Consider the following 22,083-nt stretch of genomic DNA (forward strand, 5'->3'; position numbering starts at 1 on the left):
GTTTTTCCAGGAAAAGAGGATCAGTGGCATATGCCTCACAGAAACCATGGTTGCTCAATGCTACTGTGGAAGAGAATATCACTTTTGAAAGCCCCTTCAACAAACAAAGGTAACATGTTTCAGCACCTTGCCAATAAAAGGAAGGGAAAGATTAATTGCCTTTCACAGAGACAACTGCGTTGGCTGTTTATGGCTAAGCAGTCATATTCTCCTCCTTGGTTACTTGGTTTGCCAATAATGGTGTCTTGGTATGATGTACGGCATGGTCAGGTGACCCAGGGATCTCTTTCTCACCAGCAGTTCTGTGCTGACAGCAGACATAATACTCTTGTTGAATCCAAGAGGGAAATTCTAGCTATTTAGATAGTGGTCCATGTCCCCCCAGTGGACATATGTTCCTAAGAGAGAGGATAGCGATCCACTCAGCGGGCTCAGTGGCTGTGGACCAAATTCTGTTCTCAATCACTCTGATTTTACACTAGTGTAATGGAAGAAGAATTGGGTATATTTTATCTGCTCCTATATGAGACAGACACAATGGGCCTTATGCTGATCCAACTTGTCCAGGTTTAATTCCATTGACTTCAGTGGAGATACTCCTGATTTATATTGGCATAAGCTAACTCAAAATCGGTCCTGATACCTTCAGTCACAGCTGTTCAGATGGTGCCCCTCCTCTCCTACTCTCTCTAGCAGGGGTTTGGCTCTAAGAGCTTAATTGAGCCCTTTGGCTTTCATGGGAGTTGCATTTCTGTAGAGGAGAGGAGAATTTGGTTCATTTTTCTAAGAAAACAGAGTTATGCTCCTGTAAGGCTGAGACTCTGGTACTAAAGTTACTCATTTCATTGCAAAAGAATCCACTGTTTACGTCAGATTACCACAATAAATGTCCAATGATAACATTGTTTCAGTTAACCCAGAGATACACATACCATTACTGACATTTTATTATTCAATATTGAACTACCTCTTCACAAGAAAACTGTGAAACTCCTTATAATTTCCCAGATACATGACATTGTATTTACCCATGTCTTACACTTCCAGAGCCAGCCTCCCATATCTGTGTCATTTGCAGCTTCTGCTCAGTACTGTTGGGAATAATATCAGTGTTACAGTCTTTTTAGGTTGTATGTTGGAATCCTGTTTTTTTACTACAAATGTAGCTGCACTTTAAATAATGCTGTTTGGTGTGCCAGCAAAAGTAATTATTAGACAACCCATTCTGTGTTTTTTGAAAGGAGAACATTAAACAAACACTTCAGCTCCAGGTCTGGGGCCATCTGTTAGGTGAACAACTGACCATATGTTTCGGAGGTATAAATTTACAAACTGCTCCTTCAGCCAGATATTTGATGTATTTTGATCAATTTGTTGTGAAAGTGTGTGTACGGTAAATGTTCAGCTGGCTTCATCACACATGGAGATCCACCAAAAAAATCATTTTAGGCGCTTTTGTTCCTTCCAAAGAACATCTATGTGTGATGCACAGTATTTAATAGACCAGAGTGGCACTTTTGAGTAAACTCTCTTGTAAGCTGATCTTAAAACTTTTTTAAAATTTAAAAATTTGAAATGTTATTGAAGATAAGTGCTATGTTTGTGCTTAACCTGAGTGGATCAGCTAATCTTTGAACTCTGTTTTTTTACATTCTGAAATAGCATTTGGCGTTGAATCTCTACTATTATTGACTTTGGAAAGGAAAGAGGGAGTAGCAAAAAAAATGCTATTTGAAAAATAAAAATTGTTTGAGTAGGTTTTTATTTAAAGGGGTCTTGCTAAGTGCTCTGTTGCAACATTTTTGTTTCCAAATGACTGTTTTGTATTGCCCAGGAGATTAAATAGTAGCATTATGGTCCAAATTCTGCTCAGATTTATACCCTGTGCAATCACTGACTCCAGTGGAATTGCATGGAAAAAAAGTCAGTGACAAATCTGTCCCTGGTGGCTTCTGAATCTAGGAATGTTGTCATGTGTCCCTTCATTTTTGCCACCAGTGACCTGCTCTCTCTAACTTGGCTGCTAGGGTTCCATCCAATAAAACAGTTGAACAAGCTTAATTAGAAATATTGATAGAACAACCCCACTTGGTTGAATAAGATCTTTACTAGTTCCCTGTTAACTTGAAACCTAAAAAGTCTCTTAAAGTGAGTTAAAAATAGTATCAGGTGCCTCACCTGCTCCTGAGTAGAGCTGGCTGAGAATTTTCCAGTGAAACTTTTTTTGTCAGAAAATGTCGGTTTTTTAAAATTGAAACTTTTTGCAGGAAAGGGCTAGTTGTGAAGAGCATTTCTTGGGTCAGAGTGGAATTTCTGGTCAAAATGAGAGAGAGAGAAACTCCAGAACAGAATCTCTGCATCAGCAGAGCAGGGTCTTGAACATGGGTCTCCTATATCCCAGCCAAGTGCCCTAAGTATTGGCTATTTTGGGGGTGTCTCTCACTCTCTCTGTTGTTCATTTGTTTATTATTATTTATTCTGGGTTTTTTGGTGGAAAATTTTTGAAGATCTCCATTTTGTTCCAATGATGAACAAGGAAAAAAAAAGTTTGCAGGACAGGAAAACCGTTTCCCATCCATCTCCACTCCTGAGTCCCTCTCCCAATTTTGTTGGCTATACAATCACATTGTATATGTTTTTACTGTTTCTCCCTAGTTTCTGTGAAAGGCCACACAAACAGAGGAGACTAAGGTCCTGATGCTGCAAACAAGTAAACCTTAAAGAGTAACAATGCATCATAAAAGAACCAGTGCCTGTTCTGCCTATTTTTAGCCTTTAAATATTTTTAATTGGTCTGGGGAGCTGGCCTAAGGTGCTTTGCTAGCCAAAATGGTATTTACTTGACTATGATTGAAAGGGATTCCATTAGAACAATTAGTGCCTAACAAACGAGTCTTTTCCACTGTGTGACTTTTTACAGCTGGTTAATCTTTGCTCCTATGAAGGTAGAAAGTGTGTTTCTCTGGCAATATCTGTGTGGATTTTGCATTATCTTTTCTGTTTCCACAGGTACAAAGCAGTAATTGATGCTTGCTCCCTTCAGCCTGATATTGACATTCTTCCTCATGGAGACCAAACTCAGATTGGAGAGAGGGTCAGTAACCATCTACAGGATTTGCTTTTGTGTTTTGATTTTAAATCGTTTCAGTACTCTAGTTGCCAAATAAATCTTTGAGTTAAATATACTTTTGGATCATTAGTCTGAAAGCTCCTCACTTGGTAAATATGGGAACATTGCTGTTTGTGTGAAATGTGCTGGTTTAAATGTTCTGCTACCAGAATGTTGTATTAGTCCCACAGTCACTATCTGAAATATCAGTGCCCAAGTGTCACTCTTGGTAGTTTGGTGTCTACAGGCATATAATAAAAATGAAACTCTACAGTTTTAGAGCACCTTCCAACTGAAAGTATCGTGTAATTAACAAACATTAATGAATTAAGCCTTGCTATACCCTGGTGAAGTAGGAAAATGCTAATACATTGCAGCTGAAGAAACCAAGGCACAGAGATTAAGTAATTTGCTCCAAGCTACACAGTAAATCTGTAAGACAGGGTGGGTGAGGTAATATCTTTGATTAGACCAACTTCTGTTGGTGAGTGAGACAAGTTCTTGAGCCACAAAGTTCTTCTTTGGGTATTTATCTGAAGAAGAGCTGTGTGTGGCTCAAAAACTTGTCTCTTTCACCAACAGAAGTTGGTCCAATCAAAGATATTACCTCACTCACATTGTCTCTCATACATCCTGGGCCCAACACACCTACAGCTACGCACACAGTAAATCTGGGTCAGGGCTGGGAATAGAACCTAGATCTCTCATAGCCACGAGATTATGCTTCATCTCAACATAGTCTGATATTGTGATTTAAAAATTACCTCTTGTAATTCAGTTACCTAGTATAATTATGATACATTAGATAATAATATAGCATCACAGCATTACACAAACCTTCACATGCCTCAAGAATGTTCTCAAACTAATGTTTCTGAATAAATGATTGGGGGAGTGCCAGTTAAAATGTAATTTTAAAAATTGCTACCTTTAAAAGAAAAATAAATGTGTTATGGGCAAACTCTGCCCTTCCTTTCCACCCCACCAGAAGCTGAAAATGTTAGTTTAAGGACAGAGAGTCCAAAGATCATCCACAAACCCAGATCTCTTCAGTGGTACCACCAACGCATCATGACCTTCTTGCTGAAAATTGAGTCTAAGGGCTAAAGTTAAATGGTTAAGACCTTGTTTTAGCACCTGAACAAATGGTCTGCTTTTTCAAAAGTGTCAAGCACCCAGCTTTTCCCATGGAACTGAATATGGACATAAGAATTTAAAAATCTTGGTCTAATGCACTAAAAGTTCTCCGCTGATGCTGTTTGAGCGAGGACAAAGAACATTAAAAAGTCAGTTCCAGCTGCGGGTAGCATACAACTGAGGTCATCTAAAAGTTTCCTCTTACGTGTAAGAGGAAATCTGGAACATTTCAGCAAATCAGTGTAATCTGCATTGCATTTGCTCAATAGCAATGGAGGCTTTAACAATTTTACGGTTGTGTATATATGGCCCAGAATTCATGGTAGAGCATTCCAGATATCAAGGCAATTAGTCTGCTGCTTTCCCAAATGAACAGTAGGGCTACTTTTTCAAAGGGATATGCCTGGGTTCTTTCATTTCATGGTGTCTTCTCCACAGAAACTTCTAACAAAGCAAAATTTGAGTATTCTGGTTTTAGAGCTGGATTAGAGATTTTGGGATCAATTGATTATTTTTTTTTATCTGTTTACTTTCAGGGTATTAATCTTTCTGGAGGGCAGCGCCAGCGCATCAGTGTGGCAAGAGCACTTTACCAGCAGACAAATGTTGTGTTCCTGGTGAGTAGATGCCATTATGTCTGAGCTGTAAACTGCAGCAGCAAGTATACTCATTCAGAATGTTTAATGGGCAGCACATGAAATTCTGCTCCACTGAACCAAAAGGGGTAGTCGCAATTGAAATGTGCACTACTTTATTTTACATTTGTGATAGCTGGGATACCCAGGGGACAGACCCACCCATAAATACCAAAAATAGATCTTAGGATAAATAAATGTAAATAGAAATCATGGATCTGATCATTCACTTTACTCTGGGGCTGGGAACATGCTTCCAAGCAGACAGGCTCAAGTTAGTGCGCTAAAAATAGCATTGTGGATGTGGTGGCATGGATGGCAGCATGGGAAAGCTGCCTGAGTCCAAGTCCCTCTGACCGCTGGGTTTGAGCTTGGGAGGCTGACCCATGTTATCACCCATGTCACAAGGTCCACATCACTCCCTGCTGCAAAAAACACGCCCTCCTCAGTTTCTACTTGAAATGCTGCTTTGACCACTGCATTTATTTTTGGTACTTTGAGATTTTATTTGAGCTAGTACATTTCAAATATTGACTGCAGTATTTGTAAAAATTCCTAAATTCTCATGCATAAAATTAATATTGCCCTGTGCCTAAAACATCTCTTTTCTTTGTGGAAACAAGCTCTCTGGCCATCTTGAACAGTTCTCTGCATATTTTGCCCCAATGGAGGTACTATGGGGCGAGGGGAGTGGAATTAGGTCCTTGGATTAGTATGAGGAAGAATCAAGTAATTCCCCCACCCACCCACCCCCCACAAAACATCCCTAAGAGCCTGGGAGGCAGATTCATAGGCCTGTCTTTATGAGCAGGCCTCATAGCAATTATGTGACTGCCCCAATGAGTGAAAACCCTTTCACAACATGAGTAGCTCTTCCCGGGCAGTGAATATAGCACAAGTGCTATATCACTGCATTATCCGGCCAAGTGCCACAGTGGAGCATGGCCAATACTTGGCCAAAAGTTGCCTTTGCCTGAGTACAACATTGCATATGTAGCAGGCATGCACAAAAACTATAGTTAAGGAAGATCGGTTTTGATCCAAATCCTCATGGGATTCAAGGGAATCCTCAAGGGAATTCAGCATTTCACCTGACAACTTCATATACATTTTTTTTAACCCTGCTCAGTGTTTTAGATGTATGGTTCCCATGGACTTCACTTGGAACTGGGTGACTAAAACTCCATGGAAAGATTTGAGAATATACACTTTGTCAGGGTAAGAGGTTATTGTAACATATTGTGACAGATTTTTGTTACCAATCTACCTGAAGCGTTAGGTGATTAGGCCGAGGCCACAGGATTGATAAGGGAGGAGATGATGTAACACTCCAAGTGTTTAAATTTTAAAGCTTTAGAATGCTGGAGGGAGGGTGGTTCCCACATTACTTAGAGGAAGGAAGAAAGCGTTAGTGCCCCAAGCCCTAACCCACTTTTATACGGACACCCACACTACCCGAGGCTGGCCAAGCCTGGGTGTAGTGTAAGAAGAAGAGGGGGAGCGGTGGACAGGAGTTTTTGTTTTGTAAAAAAAACCTCCTCAGGTAGCAAACACCATATTAAAAAAAATTAGTTTTAAAGCAAAAATTATAAATATTATAAACCTAAAGGTAATTAAAAATAAGCTCTCTGTCCCAGCTACAAAACAGCCTAATACTAAAACAAATAACAATAAAAAAAAAACATACTGCTATAGCTATAAAATGTACTAAAATGCAAATATTTGCTTTGTTCACCTTAAAATACAAAATGTTTTGGGTAATATCAAAAAACACTAAGGTTTTAATATACTTGCTAAAGCAAAAAAAATCACTATTCAATACTTATTAATACAAATAAATGCAATATGTTTCTGGCTTAGTAAAGCCAAACCTTTTAATTAAAAAAATTGTTGTTAAAAACGCACACCAACAAGCTCTAAAAGCAAAAATATAAAAAGTTCACCCACTCCTCATATAAAACATAAAATCTTTCTGGCTACCCCAAACCTCAAGCCAGTGGGCTAAAAAAAAAAAAAAAAAAACCTATTAAATACCAAAGGTTGTACCAAGTAAACTCCCCAAAAGTGGGTGTGCTTGTCCTTTCCTGTTGCTCCAAAGCCCTGTAGTAAAAATATTTCACTAAAATCCCCAAGCCCTAACCCACTTTTATACTTACACCCGCACTACCCGAGGCTGGCCAAGCCTCAGTGTAACGTAAGAAGAAGAGGGGGAGGGGTGGACGGGAGATTTTGTCCCGTGCACGGGTCGTCCAGGGTCCGCTGTGATCTTCAAATTACTCCAGCTTTCGGGAGGGTTTTAAGTTCTGGATTTTGGGGGGGGGGGGCAGGGTTTATTCCGCGACCTCTGTTCCTGGTGCTTTTTGTGCCAGTCCAAACCAGCTTTCTGTGGTCTTCTTCACTTTCCCAAAACACAATGGCTTCAGGGACGCGAAGCTCTGCTCCCCCCCGACCTCGTCGTCTTGCCTGTGTTTTTTATCTTTTCAGCCCTGGGTTTTTTATGGCTGGCTGTGGCTGGGGGAGAGAGAAACTTTTTGTTTAGCGCCATGACCTTGGACTGGGGCCAGCGTTTTATCGTTGGACAGAGCTTGCTAGCTGCAGTGTTGTTAACCCGTTTTTTGCTTTTTGCTTTTTTTTTCCCCTCCTTTTGCCTTTTGCAACCTGCAAAAGAATTTTTCACTCCCCACTTACACCTTTGACCCTCCCCAAAATGCTTTGCAATGCTTGCAACAGCATTAGCAACATGCTGTGCTAATTTGCCTTCCTCAGGGGAACCCCTGAGGTTGTGACAATGTGTGTGACAATACCTGGCACCTTTGAATTTCCTTCATTTCTACCCTTCATTTTATTATATTCTGATATTTTGCACCCTCAAAAATCATCATCTCTACATCATCATTGCTTCTAGATGTTTTAAATTATTTTTATTGATTTTTTGTAAATGTACCAATACAACAATAAATATATTAAATGTAATTACAATATGACATTATTCCAAAATTCGGGGGGGGGGGGGGAGTAAGGACATCAAATTTTCAAAAGCATCCAACTTTGACCTAATTGCCCCCATTGAATTTGATTGCAAAACTCCTATTGATTTCAGTGGGAGAAAGCAGACTTAACTCAATGCTCAGAGAGCAAAATTCCACATAAAAAGAATCAGTATAATTCCTTTAATAAACAATATCCAGTGGGAAGACAATGTAAATCCTACCAGTAATATCAGTACCACCATCCACATGTTGTGTTTGTAACTCTGAATATAAATGGGATCAAATGAATAAATCCTCAATAAATGTTAGATCTTTCCTCAGTAAATTAAATACAAATCAGTGAGTCAATAAGACAGAATTAATCTAATTTTAGCCCTTAAAAGCAATCAGCTAATCAAGATCATACAACTGATCAATCTTTCTGTCTCAGTGGTTTTTTAATAGGGAAATTTTTCTCAGAGGTGGGAATAGATCACTCACAAGGGAGCAAGTATGTCACCAAGGAAAGCACCAAGATGTGCTTATACTCTGTTTCTCTGGAGGACTTCAAGTCATGTACACCATAGTTTTAGGCTACTGTTGACTTCACTATGTTAGGCCTAAATAGGGGCTTGTCAGTACTGCGGCGCCATGTAGACAAGCCCTTAGTTACACCAGTATATCAATATTTGAAATGTGCAGGTTACCCTAAGGCTCAGTAAACCACAGCACAAGTCTAGCTAAAATTACCATCTTTCAGCTGAGTCATTGCAAAAAGATAATTCATGCTTTGTTGCCATCCATCTGAGAATCCCCTGCCACTGCAAAATACTGATTTACTGTTAATCTTCTCCTCCCTCTGGTTGTCTGTGTTGATCTAACTGACTTGACTGAAGACAGCACTAGTGTTAAAATATATCACTTCCATTAAATCCTGTAAAGACTTGGCTGCAGCAATATGGCATGTACTTAATCTCTTTTCCCGTGGCTAGGATGATCCGTTTTCTGCACTGGATATCCACTTAAGTGACCATCTTATGCAGGAAGGGATCCTTAAAATGCTAAGGGAAGACAAGAGGACCATTATCCTGGTCACTCACAAACTACAGTACCTGCCACATGCTGACTGGGTAAGAAAGCTGTAATTTTTAATGATGAAATCGAAAAGTGACTTGTTAACTTCTATTGCTATAAAATAAACATTACTGAAAATAATATTTTTGCATTTCGGTATCAACAAAGGACTGCATAGGGAGAATGTACATTATTAACATTTTCAAAATTGACTAGTGATTTTGGGTGCTTTTAATTTTTTCATTCTCAACTTGAAACACCTTAAAGGGGCCTGCTTTTCAGAGGTGGGCAATTCTGGAAATTGGGTCCCTTTTAAGGCATCTCAAGTTGAGCACCGAAAAACAGAGACCCAAAATCACAAGTCCCTTTTGAAAATCTGGTCTACATGATGTCCTTTAAACAACTGAACCTATTGGAATGATACATCTGTTTATATCTTTGACATTACTATGCAGTTGCTTTATTACCACAGAAGAAAACCATTATAAGGAGACTGAGTCAAAGGAAGACACAAGGGGGGGGGGAAATGGACACTTCTTTGCCTTCATATGTAGTAAATAGCATATTGAGATGGGCACTTTCCCTTTCAAAATAATTCCATTATTTAGGTAGTTGTCTATTGTAGCTCACGAAAGCTTACACTCAAATAAATTGGTTAGTCTCTAAGGTGCCACAAGTACTCCTTTTCTTTTTGCGAATACAGACTAACACGGCTGTTACTCTGAAACCTATTTTATATCTTGTAGCTGATAGACAAAATTAGAAGTAGCATTTTTATGTAATGACTCTCACAGCCACAAACACCAAAGATTTCATGAGTCAGATGGAGTGGAAAGTTTTGTTTTGTTGTTTTGGTTTTTGATCAGATTGCACACTTCTTCACTGTGTTATCTTGCAACAGCAACACATGCCTTCCTGACCACGAGATTGATTATTGTAATTAATTCTCTTAGCAGGGCTTCAGTCACTTGCAATACATATGTAATGCAACAGCACAGTTATTCTCTCACCTGAGCAAGCCTTTGCTGTGGTGGTCCCTAAGATATGGAATTCCCTCCCTCTAGACATCTGTCTTAGTCCATCCCTTCCCATTTTTAAACAACAGCTATACGCATTTTTTCCAAAGATGATGTTTTAAATAAGTACAACTGTTGGCCTCATATTAATAACGCTCCCTCCTTTTCATTTGTCAAACATGTCTGTTGTCCTAATTTGAAATGTTATGAGAATGGTTATTAATAATAAGAAATTCTTTTTAATATTTTTGTTACTGTAATACTGTATAGGCAAATGCCATGCAGGGTGCAAAGGGGCTTTTAAAATGCAAATTATAATTAGTCATCATTATCTATTATTAGGCTAGATCATGCAGTCCTTTCTCAGGCAAAATTCTCATTAAAGCCAGTGGGAGTTTGTCTAAGGCAGGGCAACAGGACTTGTACTAGTAGTTGCTATTGTTATTCATTTTAGAAATTTCTCAGACTTTTAATGTGAAATATATATGTCAAATGACACTCCTAAACTTTCCTGCAAAACCTTTGAGAGAATTTAAGTCCCTTTTTTAGAAGGTGTTTCCTGAGTAGAGGTCATCAAAAAATAGGGCTTTTTTTCCTGTGGAAATTTTTGGCACAAACAAAACAAAACAAAAACTCAGGTTTTTTCCGTGGAAGTCAAGTTTTCAATGAAAAATCCAAATCTGAAATATTTTGGTCAAAGACTATAATATTTCAATTCACAAATGTTGCTGTGGTGCCTCCTGGGAGTTGTAGTTTGGGTGCCTTGTGCTCCTAGTCTCTGTAGACTGGACTCCCTGTCAGACTACATCTCCTGTGATGCACCAGAGTCCAACCTGTGGTGAGGGGAAGTGACGCATCATGGCAGTGATGCATCATGGAAGATGAAGTATAGGTGGTTCAAAATTTTTCAGTTTTCAGGCATTCGTTTTTCAATGAAAAATTGAACTTTTCCATAGAAAAACAGGCACATTTTGAAAAAGTGTTTTTTTAAGCCAAATTTTCCACTGAAAAACAGTTTTGACTGAAATTTTTTGACTAGCCCTATGCCTGAGAGGTGCTGAACACCCTCAGCTCCCATTGACTTCAGCTGAAGTTATCAGTCCAAGTCACTGAGCTGCATTTCCTTCAGCTTTCCTCAGTGTTCATCAGAAGTAACTCCGCTGAAGTGACTGGAGTTCTGTTATTTTCAAACTGATGCAAGTGAGATCAGGAGGCCCATTGACTTGAAATCATAGGAGTTCAGAGGGCCCCCCATTCTTCAGTGTGACTATGTGACTATAATAATTTCCTGCAGAAAGGTGTGTTTCTTCCACCTAACATTCACTGTTTGAAAAACTTTAATAACCAGAACCCCACAGCATTTCCCAAAGGCTCATGATGGCAAACAGGCTGTGGAACCAGAATATTTACATGTAATTTCCTGCATGACGGGCCAAGGTGCTGGGCACAGCATGTAGGTAGAAGTCTGTGCTTTCATTTTTCAGTGGTAACAGCTCTAACTTGAAAATTGTTATCTTGTTAATAAACTGTGTTTAGAGAGAGTTCTAAGCTCCCTGTATCTTCCATTATCCTCCAGGGAGTGGTAAGCTAGGAACAAAGAATTAAAAGTAATCTGTGTCATTAATATGAGGCATACGATGCTGAGGTGTGTTTTTAAAGGGAACAAGAGTTGAAGGATAAACAGGGTTGTTTTTTTTTAAGAGACAGATTAATTCTCAGAAACAGTAGCTTATTTCAACGCAGAGGCAAAAATCTGTCCAGGCACCACAGTACCTCAAACTAAGGTGATATAAATAAAAAATGATAAAATCCAATGAACAGACTTGATTATCCACTGCCTAGCACTTTGTATGGTTCTTTACATCTGTGAAAAAGGGGTATAAAATATTACCAGTTCAGAATAATAGTGTTTTGCACCCCCTTTGCACAAGGGGTGATGCGTATACCAGGTGTAAGGCAGTGGAGAATCAGACCCAGCCTGCCTAATTCTGTTCTTTTATGCTACTACAATGCCACTGACTTCACTGCATAAGTAAGAGCAGCATTTAACTCATTCCCTATTCTCATGACACACAACAGAGGAGGTATCATTAACCCACTTTAACAGTGGGGTTAATTGTCTTGCCCAATGTCATGTAGCAAGTCAGTAGCAGGGAATTAAAGTACAGGAGTTCCTGGCTTGCTCGCTCGCTCTCTCTTTATACAGTCTAGGACCAGCTACGCTCCTTGTGCTGGGGACCATCTCTTCACATATGTTTGCATAGCACCTAGTATGGTGGGGTCCCAATACTCAAAGCGGCATGTGGGCATTTTTGTAATTCAAATGTTAGTCAAATGCCATGTTATGTAATTTCTGTGCCCAAACTTGTTCTCAGTCCACTAGCTCATGCCACCCTCTTTAATTCTAAAAATTATCACACCAAGCAAAGGATTTTTTTTTAAGGGAAATATGCATTTGTGATAAAATAGAGACATTCTGAGAATCTGTTGCCTTAAACTCACTGTGGGAAGCTCTTCTGCTGAGTAGCCTCAATTGCTGCTTACTCCCATTCCACATTTTTTTAAATATTTCAACCTGTGAGAACTAAAAAGAGGTCTTTTTTTTTTAAAAAAAAAAGATCTGTTTTATGCAATAAGATAAATTCAACTGAAGGTGGCTTTTGGAGAGGTTGTGCTGCATACTGAATCGTTTTCAGGTAATATGCCATATCAATGAGCCACATCACATCTAAGAGTATCTCATGCTGACTACAACTGATGGTGCTTGAAACATAATACATGTCATCCTAAAAATGAAGCAAAAAATAGATGTCATTATGGCATACGTGCTGCACGTGTTCAAAGCAAATGATGCCATGATGTAAGGGGAAAGGAAGGCATATGGAACCTGGCATTCAGAGGCTGCTGAAGAGGAGAGGGAATTTCCTGTGTCATTTGGAAATAACAAATGTCATCTGTGGATGAGGAGCCCAAAATGCTAGCAGACTTTGTGTGGGCTCATATCCTGAGTTTACTTACTCCATTAAAGTGGAATTCATGTTTGGAGGGATGAACATAAGGGGCTCCATCCCGCCCTGCAATAAATCCCTTTGTGCCCCTCTACCATAAAGGAATCCTCAGCTGACATAAAACCAGAAGAGCTGGCTCTAAAACAGCTCCTTCTGCCCATCCCCTGTGCAGTAGGTGGGCTTATCAAGAATGGGAGGGGCCTGAGCATTATATGCGTTAGTGATCCTGGGTCAATGGAGCAACCTACAAGGAACCATTCCTGGACAGTACAATTTAAAACAGCCAAGGCTGCTCTAATTTATTCTGGTAGCTGGAAGAAGCCCTAGCCAGTCCCAGGATTGGGAGGAACAAAAAATTGGCATAACCCCCCTTCTGGTTCACCACGCTCAGCTCAGGCAACACATCAGAGGATTGAACCAGTGTTATCACTGCTTGGATTTCAGCCATGATGCTTGCCGAAGCTCTGAAGATTCTGGGGATTGTAACTGCAAATAAGACACCCGTCTTATTCTGCTGGTGCCAGCTATTGGGAAGTATTGGGTCCATTCTGGAGTAAAAAGTGAATGCCTCCCTGAGGAAGGGCGAGTTGCTTGTTTCTCTTAAAGAAGGGAAAGGGGAACAACTGACTAATGGGTAGCTAAGTCCTTGGCAGCACTTTACAGCCCACTCTGAGGTGGGAATGACAGAGAGGCTGGGGTTTGCTAAAATGGGAAGTGTCTTGAGTCATAATGTCAAGTAGGATATCATCCTCCTCCCTCTATGTATCCATGTTGTCTATATTGATCTATGGAATAGTATTGGTTTGGTTTGGTTTTGTTTTTTTAATTTTTTGTACACTGCCCAGATCACTGGATGGGAGCTTCATAAATATAACCAAATATCTCCTTGACAGTTTGTATTCCTAACTTCTTAGATCATTGCAATGAAGGATGGTACCATTCAAAGAGAGGGGACACTCAAGGACATTCAGAAATCAGAGTCTGAGCTCTTTGAACACTGGAAAACACTCATGAATCGACAGGACCAAGAACTGGAGAAGGTTTATTATGTATTTTTTCTCAGCATCTTAAAAAAATTTATTCCTTAGGTGGTGAAGCATTTTAAATTGAAAACATTAGTAACACATACTCTGTGTGTGTGTTTGAAGTTCGCTTGAATAAACTTTGTTCCATTTATTAAGACAAAAACCTTATATCTGAATGTATCATATTTTCTCCATACTAGGTAGGACATACGCCCACCCTTTTTAGTGAAGTCCCATGGGAAATTTTCTTGCATTAGGAGTATGGAATTGGACCATTCAGTACAGAGAAAATTGAGTTAGTGACATGTACAGGAATAGTTATGCTGCAAATGGAAATGTTGCTGAATTTAGCCATTGTACTGTTTTTAATTTTTTTTACATTCTTATATAACAGCCACAAATGATAATTAGACTAGATCTTGTTAATTAAAATATTATGAGTTAGGAAGATCCAGCACCTGACACTATAGTTCTTACTCAGGCACGTACTTTCTTCAGTGGGAGCTTTGCCTGAGTGAGGACTGCAGAATCAGCCTCCAAAGATGGAAGGAATTCATGTCCTGACTGTCACTGTTTCAGGGGGATGTCACCTGTATTCCCTCTCTGTGGTCTACTCCAGGAGTACGCAGTCAGGTTTCAGGACTCCAGCCATGACCTGAATCTGGAAGGGACCCGGGCCAATGTCCCACTCTCTTCTGACCGGGGGCAGAGAGAGGAAGGGGGGAGGGTTTAAGGCTGCATAGCTCCCTGCCTTACACTATGAATCCTGGCAAGTCAATCTGCCTAATGGCAAGGACCTGTACATTGCTTTCTTTCCAGGGGCTGTGAACTGTGTATTGCCAACAGTTGCAAGTTCCCACACAGCTTTCTCATTTAATCTTAAATTAAAAGAATTACAGAGAAAACATATTAATAAATACACAGATTTAAACACACACTAAACACAGCATGGAACACCCATCAGTCTTATGGGGCCTTAGTAGGCCAAAGGCCTCCAAAGCCTTTAGCACAGAGGTGGGCAAACTACGGCCCACAGGCCACATCCGGCCTGCGGGACCATCCTGCCCGGCCCTTGAGCTCCTGGCCGGGGAGGCTAGCCCCCGGCCCCTCCCCTGCTGTCCTCCCTGCCCCACAGCCTCAGCTCGCCGCGCCGCCTGCGCTCTGGCCCACTGCTCCTGCCAGGCAGCATGGTGGCATGGCTGGCTTCGGCCAGGCGGCCTGGCTACGAGCTCTGCTGCTCTGAACACATGGTAGAGGAAGAGGGGGGTTGGATAAGGGGCAGGGAGTCCAAGGGGCAGTCAGGGAACATGGAGCGGGGGGGTTGGATGGGGGTGGGGTCCCGGGGGGTCGTTAGGGGCAGGGGTGTGAATAGGGGTCAGGGCAGTCAGGGGACAGGGAGCCGGGGGGGGGAAGGGGGGAAGGGGAGTTGGATAGGGGGTGGGGTCCCGAGAGGTGGCGGTCAGGGGACAAGGAGCAGGGGGGGTCGGATGGGTTGGGGGTTCTGAGGGGGGCGGGAAGTGGGGTGGGGGCCAGGCTGTTTGGGGAGGCACAGCCTTCCGTACCGGGCCCTCCATACAGTTTTGCAACCCCAATGTGGCCCTCGGGCCAAAAAGTTTGCCCGCCTCTGCTTTAGCAGAATCGAGGCCCCTCAGAGAAAAGTTCATGTCCATTTGCTGGCTCAGAAACAAGGTCCTGTGTCAGTTCAAGCTCAACTTTTTCTACCAAAAGTCCTTTCTTTGTGTCCCAGTCTCTGCACAGTTTGGACCAGAATAAGCAGGACACTTCCAGAATTGTACCACTCCCTGGGTTGTTTATAGTTTCAGAGACTAGCCTTAAATACAGTCCACACTTGTTTTTTAGCTCCAGGAGGAGCTGTAGTAACCGTCTCCCTTGTAATAGAATGCAATCACAAATAAACCATTCATAGATTTAATACAATGGTCCCCCAAAGGTACTGCATGGGGTTGCAGCGTTTGTCACACTGACATTGTCATTTGCATGATTTATGGCTTTTGGATTTAAAAATAGATGGCACATCAAACATTCATGACAGCCAATTGTAATCCTCTCCCTTCCTTTTTACTGACACACTGATTTGAAAATACATTTTGTGACATATGTAATTTTAAAAAACTTTATCAAGCGAAGCCACATGTCTTGTCCTGCTTTTAGGAAACTATAATTGAAAGAAAAACTGTTTTGGAGAGGAAGAACCTCCGGAGGACCAGGTATTCCCGAGAAGCTCTGCTAAAAGATGATGAAGAGGATGAAGGTAAAGTAATTTTTCTAAAAGGGCACCCTGAAACCCAGTGCTGACTGCATTGTCGTTTTACAGTTCAAACTGTTTGAGATAGAGTCAATTCACAAATTTCAAGTTCGCAACCAAATCCAGGAGGAACTGTGGCTTGTTTCTTTGTGTGGATCATGGCTCCTAAGAGTTACATAATAAAACTGGGCTTTAATTGATAGTTAAAGAGAGCAATCTGAAGGTGCTGGTTAGCCATGGCCTTGTGAGAGCTGTCAGAATTGTTCCCACAGGATCTCTGATTTGGAAAAGCGTCCCTAGTGAGGAAAGTTTTTTAAAGCACATACTTCATTTTAAGCATCTGCTTAACTCCCATCAAACTCAATCACACTTACGCATATGCTTAAGCATAACCTTGGGCTTCTAAATGCTTTCCTGAGTAGGGATAGATTTAAGAAAGTGTTACATGCTTTCCTGAATTGGGGCTTTAGTAAACTTTCCAGCAACAATACACAAGAGTTAGTGGGCCCAATTTTTTGATGGTGTAAAAGAGCACAGGTCTGCTGACTTTAGTGGAGTTTTGTCCAATTGCATTAGCAGAAAATCTAGGCCAATATTATTTGGACTGCCTTGTTTCGCAGTTCAAAAATATCACTACATTTTGAAAACATTTTGTCTTTTTATTCCAGTCAGAAAAATGCGCACACCAAAAGAATCCCATACTTGATTTGGTAGTTAATATAGGAAATAACAAAGGTTGTTCCGCAGCTTGTAATTTATGGTTCTGGATCGTAGAAGCCTCAGGGCAGAGAAGGTGTAGCCATTCTCTCTGTACTAGGCCATCCACCCTTATGGCACTATAGATTGTGTAATTTAAGATATTGTGCCCTGATACTGCAATTAGCACATGGGCTGAGTACTGCTCCTGCATGGAGCCCTAATGACTTCAATGGAGCTTTGCATGGATACAGCACTCCATGCACACACTATCAATTGACGGATTTGTTAGCGGCTCAGGGCAGGAACTGTGGCCCATACTATCGTCTATGGCTGAGGAGCACACAGTGCAGTTCAGGATGGGGGATGCAAACATGAGGCTGCTCGTCTTATGCTCACCTTATGACCCCGAGCTGGCTCCAGGACCAGGGGAGCGCAAAAGTGGTTTTAAGATACCTCTCCTCTGCTCAGATGCACCAAGATGAGTTCTGAGGCACATGGGCATCTGCCTCTTTGTTTCAATGATTTTTTAAGCTATTTAAATTTCAAATAGGCTGCTTGCTGGAGATTTTTCTGTTCCTTTTTCAAGAAGGAAATAGTGTATCCACAATGTATTTAGAGCTATCCATGTGTATTAAAGTATTTGAATGTTTATTTGACAAACCTACCTGATCATTTAAGGGGAAATTTTCTACAATGCCCACAAATCCTACTGTGCACATTTTAATTTATTAGCAGTTATTTAGGAAACTTATGTTTCATGAAAACTAATTTTAGGTGAGCCTAAGAAGCTATAATAATGTAACATTCATGTACCCGTGCTATTTCTTTCATAGTGACAGACTGGAGAAGAGTCATGTGAAGGTTGTATTTTCTTCTGGATTACAAGATTAAATTATTCCAAGCATGTGTAAATCATGGCATCTTGAAAAAAAAATCAGAGTACCTGTTAAATAATTTAAATGCCTATCTGAATGTGAGAGAATAGATGAATTAAAGATGAATAGCTAGTGCCAGCTGAATCTACAGACCTCTTTATAGCCTGGGAACACTGGCTTATGCTTTTACCTAGAAAAGAAAATCACTGTTTTATTCCATTATTATCAAGAAAACCTTGAACCAATAAGATATAAATATCACAAATACATTGGTGTAAAGACATTGATTATTGAGGGCCAACTTTTTCTTCACTTATGACCATGCAACTATACTGACTCCAAAGGAGTTGTGCTGGTAACCGAGGAGGTAATTTCACCCTAAAACTGTATCCCATTCAGTAAGCTAAGCATGATGTCCATATATGCAGATGCAAGTGCTCCTTTACTCGCTTTCTCTCCCCTCTTATATTAAGTTAAAGCTCCTCTCCTCAGTTTCAAACTGTGTGCAACCCCCACCCCAGCCTTCATCTCTGATCTTATTGCCTCTACACAAACTCCCATTCTTTACGTTCTACCTCAGTTTCAGTCTTGACTGCTGTCTTCTCCTGACTCCCACTTCAGTCCATCTCATGCTGTCCCTTATGCTTGGAATGATTGCCAAGCACCCACTCCACTCCTTCAAAAAACAACTCTGATCTCCTGCTGGTTCTGTGAGGAATATTTGCTATAATAATCCCCCTACAATTTCTGAGTGTTGTGCACTGCATTTTACTTGTTCCTTTAAAATGCAATTTGTTGGCATATTTGTTTGCCATAATATTTAAGCCATCGGAGAGCATGTTAATTTGCAGCATTGTGGTTAGGATTCAGCAAAACTCCTAAGCACCAGCCTAGGGACTTTGCTGAATTGGGACTTACATAAGTAACATATAAAAATGTGTAACTAACAGACAGATACCTTTATGAAAACTTCATGGCATGTGAAATAGTTTGAATTGTCCTTTTATTTTGCAATTTGGCACCTGCCATTTGGTATGGAAAAAAATGAATATAAAAGGTTTCCAGGGCAATGTTACAATCCAACAGTCTTTTTTCCCCTGCTGATTACAGAAGAAATAACAGAAAGTGATGATGATGACGACAACCTATCTTCTGTGCTTCATCAGAGAGCAAAGATGCCTTGGCGAGCCTGTGGGAAGTACCTCAGCTCGGCAGGGATTCTGCTGTTGCCTTTACTGATCCTTTCACAGTTCTTGAAACACACTGTTATGGTGGCTATTGACTACTGGCTTGCAAAGTGGACATCTGATGTCATTTCTGCAAAGAGTGACCTAGAACAAAAGAATTGTTCTGTATGCCAGGTACCGTACTTCTAAGTCAGTTCTTTTATTTGACAAAGAAACATCGCCCAATGCTAACTTCTGCTTGACCATTAACGTGCAATATGCTATATTCCTACTAAAATGTACATCACAGAATGCTTTCAGGGCCATCACATTTTTGAGGGAGGGGGTGTTTTGTTTTTTGTTTTTTAGTTTCTCTCTCTCTCTGCTTTTTTCTTTTTGCCACCCTTAGCATTGCTTGATAGACTATGTTCGCATCTCTAAAATAGTCTTGATAGAACTCACAGCTCTTTTTTTTTTTTCTTTTTCTTTCTGTGCTGCAGCATTCTGGCTGCTGGTAGAGCATTCAGGCTGAGTTTCATAACAAGAGGGAACAAAGATCTTTTAAAATGAACTGTCTGTTCCAGGTTATTCCTCTTTGATTGACTTCATCTTAATTTTGCACAGAATGGTAGGCTTGCCTAAGACTGGCAAGATGTGACATGTACAGCGCAGTCATGCACATTTCCATCCCAGCCTCCTTTGGCATTAAATTACCAATAATCCCTAATTTACCTTGCTAATTGCTCAGGTGAACCAGAGCATCACCTCCCAGGAGATTCTATCCTGCCAAGGAAAAAAAGGCATAATTTGTGTTGAACAACATCGTCATAATTAACGTATTTTTTTAAGACAGACTAATTAGCCATCCCCATGGATCTAATTAGTTAACAACAATGACATTATTTCATTAAAATTCCAGTTGTCTTCTATGAAGGGATTAATGTCTATAAAGAAGCAGTCTTGACTGTGGTTTTCAACATTTTTCAATCCAAGGTATTACAAGTAGTGGCTGGATGGAAATCTAGGGTGAAATCCTGATGCCACTGAAGCCAAAGAGGAGTTTTGCTATTGACTTCAGTGAAGCCTTTGTTTTCATCCCTAGAGAATATTTTATTAAAGCCAAGTTTTAGTGTGAAGTTATTAACAATTTATTTAAAAAATTTCTGGCCTCTCTCCAGCTCCCGCTGAAAAAGGGCTACTAGCATGTCATATTACAGTCTTTACAGGTATTTGTTTCCCCAACTGGAAGTAACTAATGCGTAAAATCTTTGGAATCTTTTTATGCGATTCTGTGGCTTTTTGAATTTTTAATCTAATCCAAACAGCATTTTTTCCTGAATAATGCTTAATTGTGGCTTAAGATGGCAGAGAATCATTGGCAAAACAAAATGGGGAAGCTTGTGCTGCCTCTGCCTGTACTGTCCCTGATGTGACAGGTTTCAGAGTAGCAGCCGGGTTAGTCTGTATCTGCAAAAAGAAAAGGAGGACTTGTGGCACCTTAGAGACCAACCAATTTATTAATGATAAATTAATAATAACTAATAAATGTGTTTAGTCTCTAAGATGCCACAAGTACTCCTTTTCTTTGTCCCTGTTGTGTAGAGGAAAAGAGAACTTCTTCCTCAAGGCTGTCAATCCCACCTCCACTTCTCTTAACGCAAACTGTATTTTAAATGATTAAAACATTAAAAATAATATTTTTGCTTCTGTTTCTTTACTACTTAGGAATTTAATCATTCTCGCTATTCAAGGATGTTCAGCATTCTCTGCTGCCTTGGGATTATACTGTGTCTTGTCACGTCAATAGCAGTGGAGTGGACTGGTCTAAAAGTTGCCAAAAAACTACACTATTGTCTGCTGAATAAAATTATTTTGGCACCAATGAGGTACTACTTTGATTCTAATGCAAGCAGTAGTGCAGCGTAGAGACTTGATATTCTTTATGTCAAGGCAGCTGTTCCTGTGCAGTTCCATTCTGAAGTTACTATGAATTAAAAAATGTGACATGGCTCATTGAAAGTCAATAGACACTGCCCATTTTTACGCTATATAAAAATTCTACCTTCTGATTCAACAGATTGATTCCCCAGAGTCATATCTGATGAAAATACGTTTTTACTTCTTTTTACTCTTTTGACCAAGAGAAAACAGGAGGAGGAGTCCATGAGCTGCAGATTCTATTCCATGATATTCATCATCAATGGAAACATTTGCTGAGGTATAAATATTTACACCTGAGCAACTCTGTTGAAGATAACAGAAAGGAAGAAGTATCACCAAGGGCATCATTAAAGATAGTGGGATTGCACAGATGTCGCTGTGGTCCTCATTTGGCCTTTATAATTTTTATTTCTGGTGATGATGCATGAGAGGGAAAGAACCCAGCTTCACTGTCAGAGTCCAGGACAGGGCTGGCAGTTAGAAAAACATCTTTTTATTTACAAGCTTCATTTGACAAGGAAGTCACTGAGGGACAATAAGCATGGAACCCTACAACACTATTTTTGCAAACTTACTTTTCAGACTAGAACCACACTTTAAAGTTAACTCTAACGATGGAAAAGTGTAACCTTCATTTAATCTTTGTTTTAGGTATGCATACTTAGTGGATAGAATATAAAATGAACACGAAATAGAAAATGAAATAGGCAACAATAGAGTTAACATCCTCTCTTCATCCTTTTAAAAATCCTTTCTAAATTATTTGATATCCTTTCCTTCCTGTACTAAAAAGGGTCCCAATGACTTTGGTGGACTGTAACCTAAAATAGACACCTCCCTATGGTCACCTGGCTGTCATGTCCCCACAATAACTTCAGGTTCATTTTAAAATGTCATTAATCCTTTTACACTGATAATTTTTTGACTACGGTATATTGCTAGTCCAATAAAAATTAATATGATCATGCAAGACTTGCAATTACATTTTGTCTGTATTTTTCCTCACTGAGGAGTGCTTTGTGTGTGTGTGTGTGTGTGTGTGTGTGTGTAATACATAATTAAATAAACAATATAGTTAATATTATGTATCTATAATATATTTATAATATGAAATATTTTGTTTAGTTATGTTACTTGTATTGTGCAGGGAAGTCATGTGAAAT

General features: G+C 40.0%; 1 protein-coding gene across 11 annotated transcripts in view; it reads left to right on the forward strand.

The window, feature by feature from the left end:
• ABCC8 (ATP binding cassette subfamily C member 8) overlaps window positions 1-22,083 on the forward strand; it is a 138,113-nt gene that overhangs the window by 88,981 nt on the left and 27,049 nt on the right. For all 11 annotated transcript variants that reach the window (XR_012639854.1, XR_012639853.1, XM_074954916.1 and 8 more), the window contains 8 exons: window positions 11-109; window positions 3,010-3,094; window positions 4,783-4,863; window positions 8,843-8,980; window positions 13,863-13,988; window positions 16,146-16,245; window positions 18,924-19,174; window positions 20,705-20,865. Coding sequence is in view for 9 of the 11 variants with exons in the window: in XM_074954916.1 (XP_074811017.1) it covers window positions 11-109; window positions 3,010-3,094; window positions 4,783-4,863; window positions 8,843-8,980; window positions 13,863-13,988; window positions 16,146-16,245; window positions 18,924-19,174; window positions 20,705-20,865 (1,041 nt within the window). In the remaining 2 variants the exon portion in view is untranslated. The remainder of the gene's footprint in view (window positions 1-10; window positions 110-3,009; window positions 3,095-4,782; window positions 4,864-8,842; window positions 8,981-13,862; window positions 13,989-16,145; window positions 16,246-18,923; window positions 19,175-20,704; window positions 20,866-22,083) is intronic.

The sequence above is a fragment of the Natator depressus genome, chromosome 6 (genome assembly GCF_965152275.1).
Source record: "Natator depressus isolate rNatDep1 chromosome 6, rNatDep2.hap1, whole genome shotgun sequence".
NCBI lineage: Eukaryota > Metazoa > Chordata > Testudines > Cheloniidae > Natator > Natator depressus.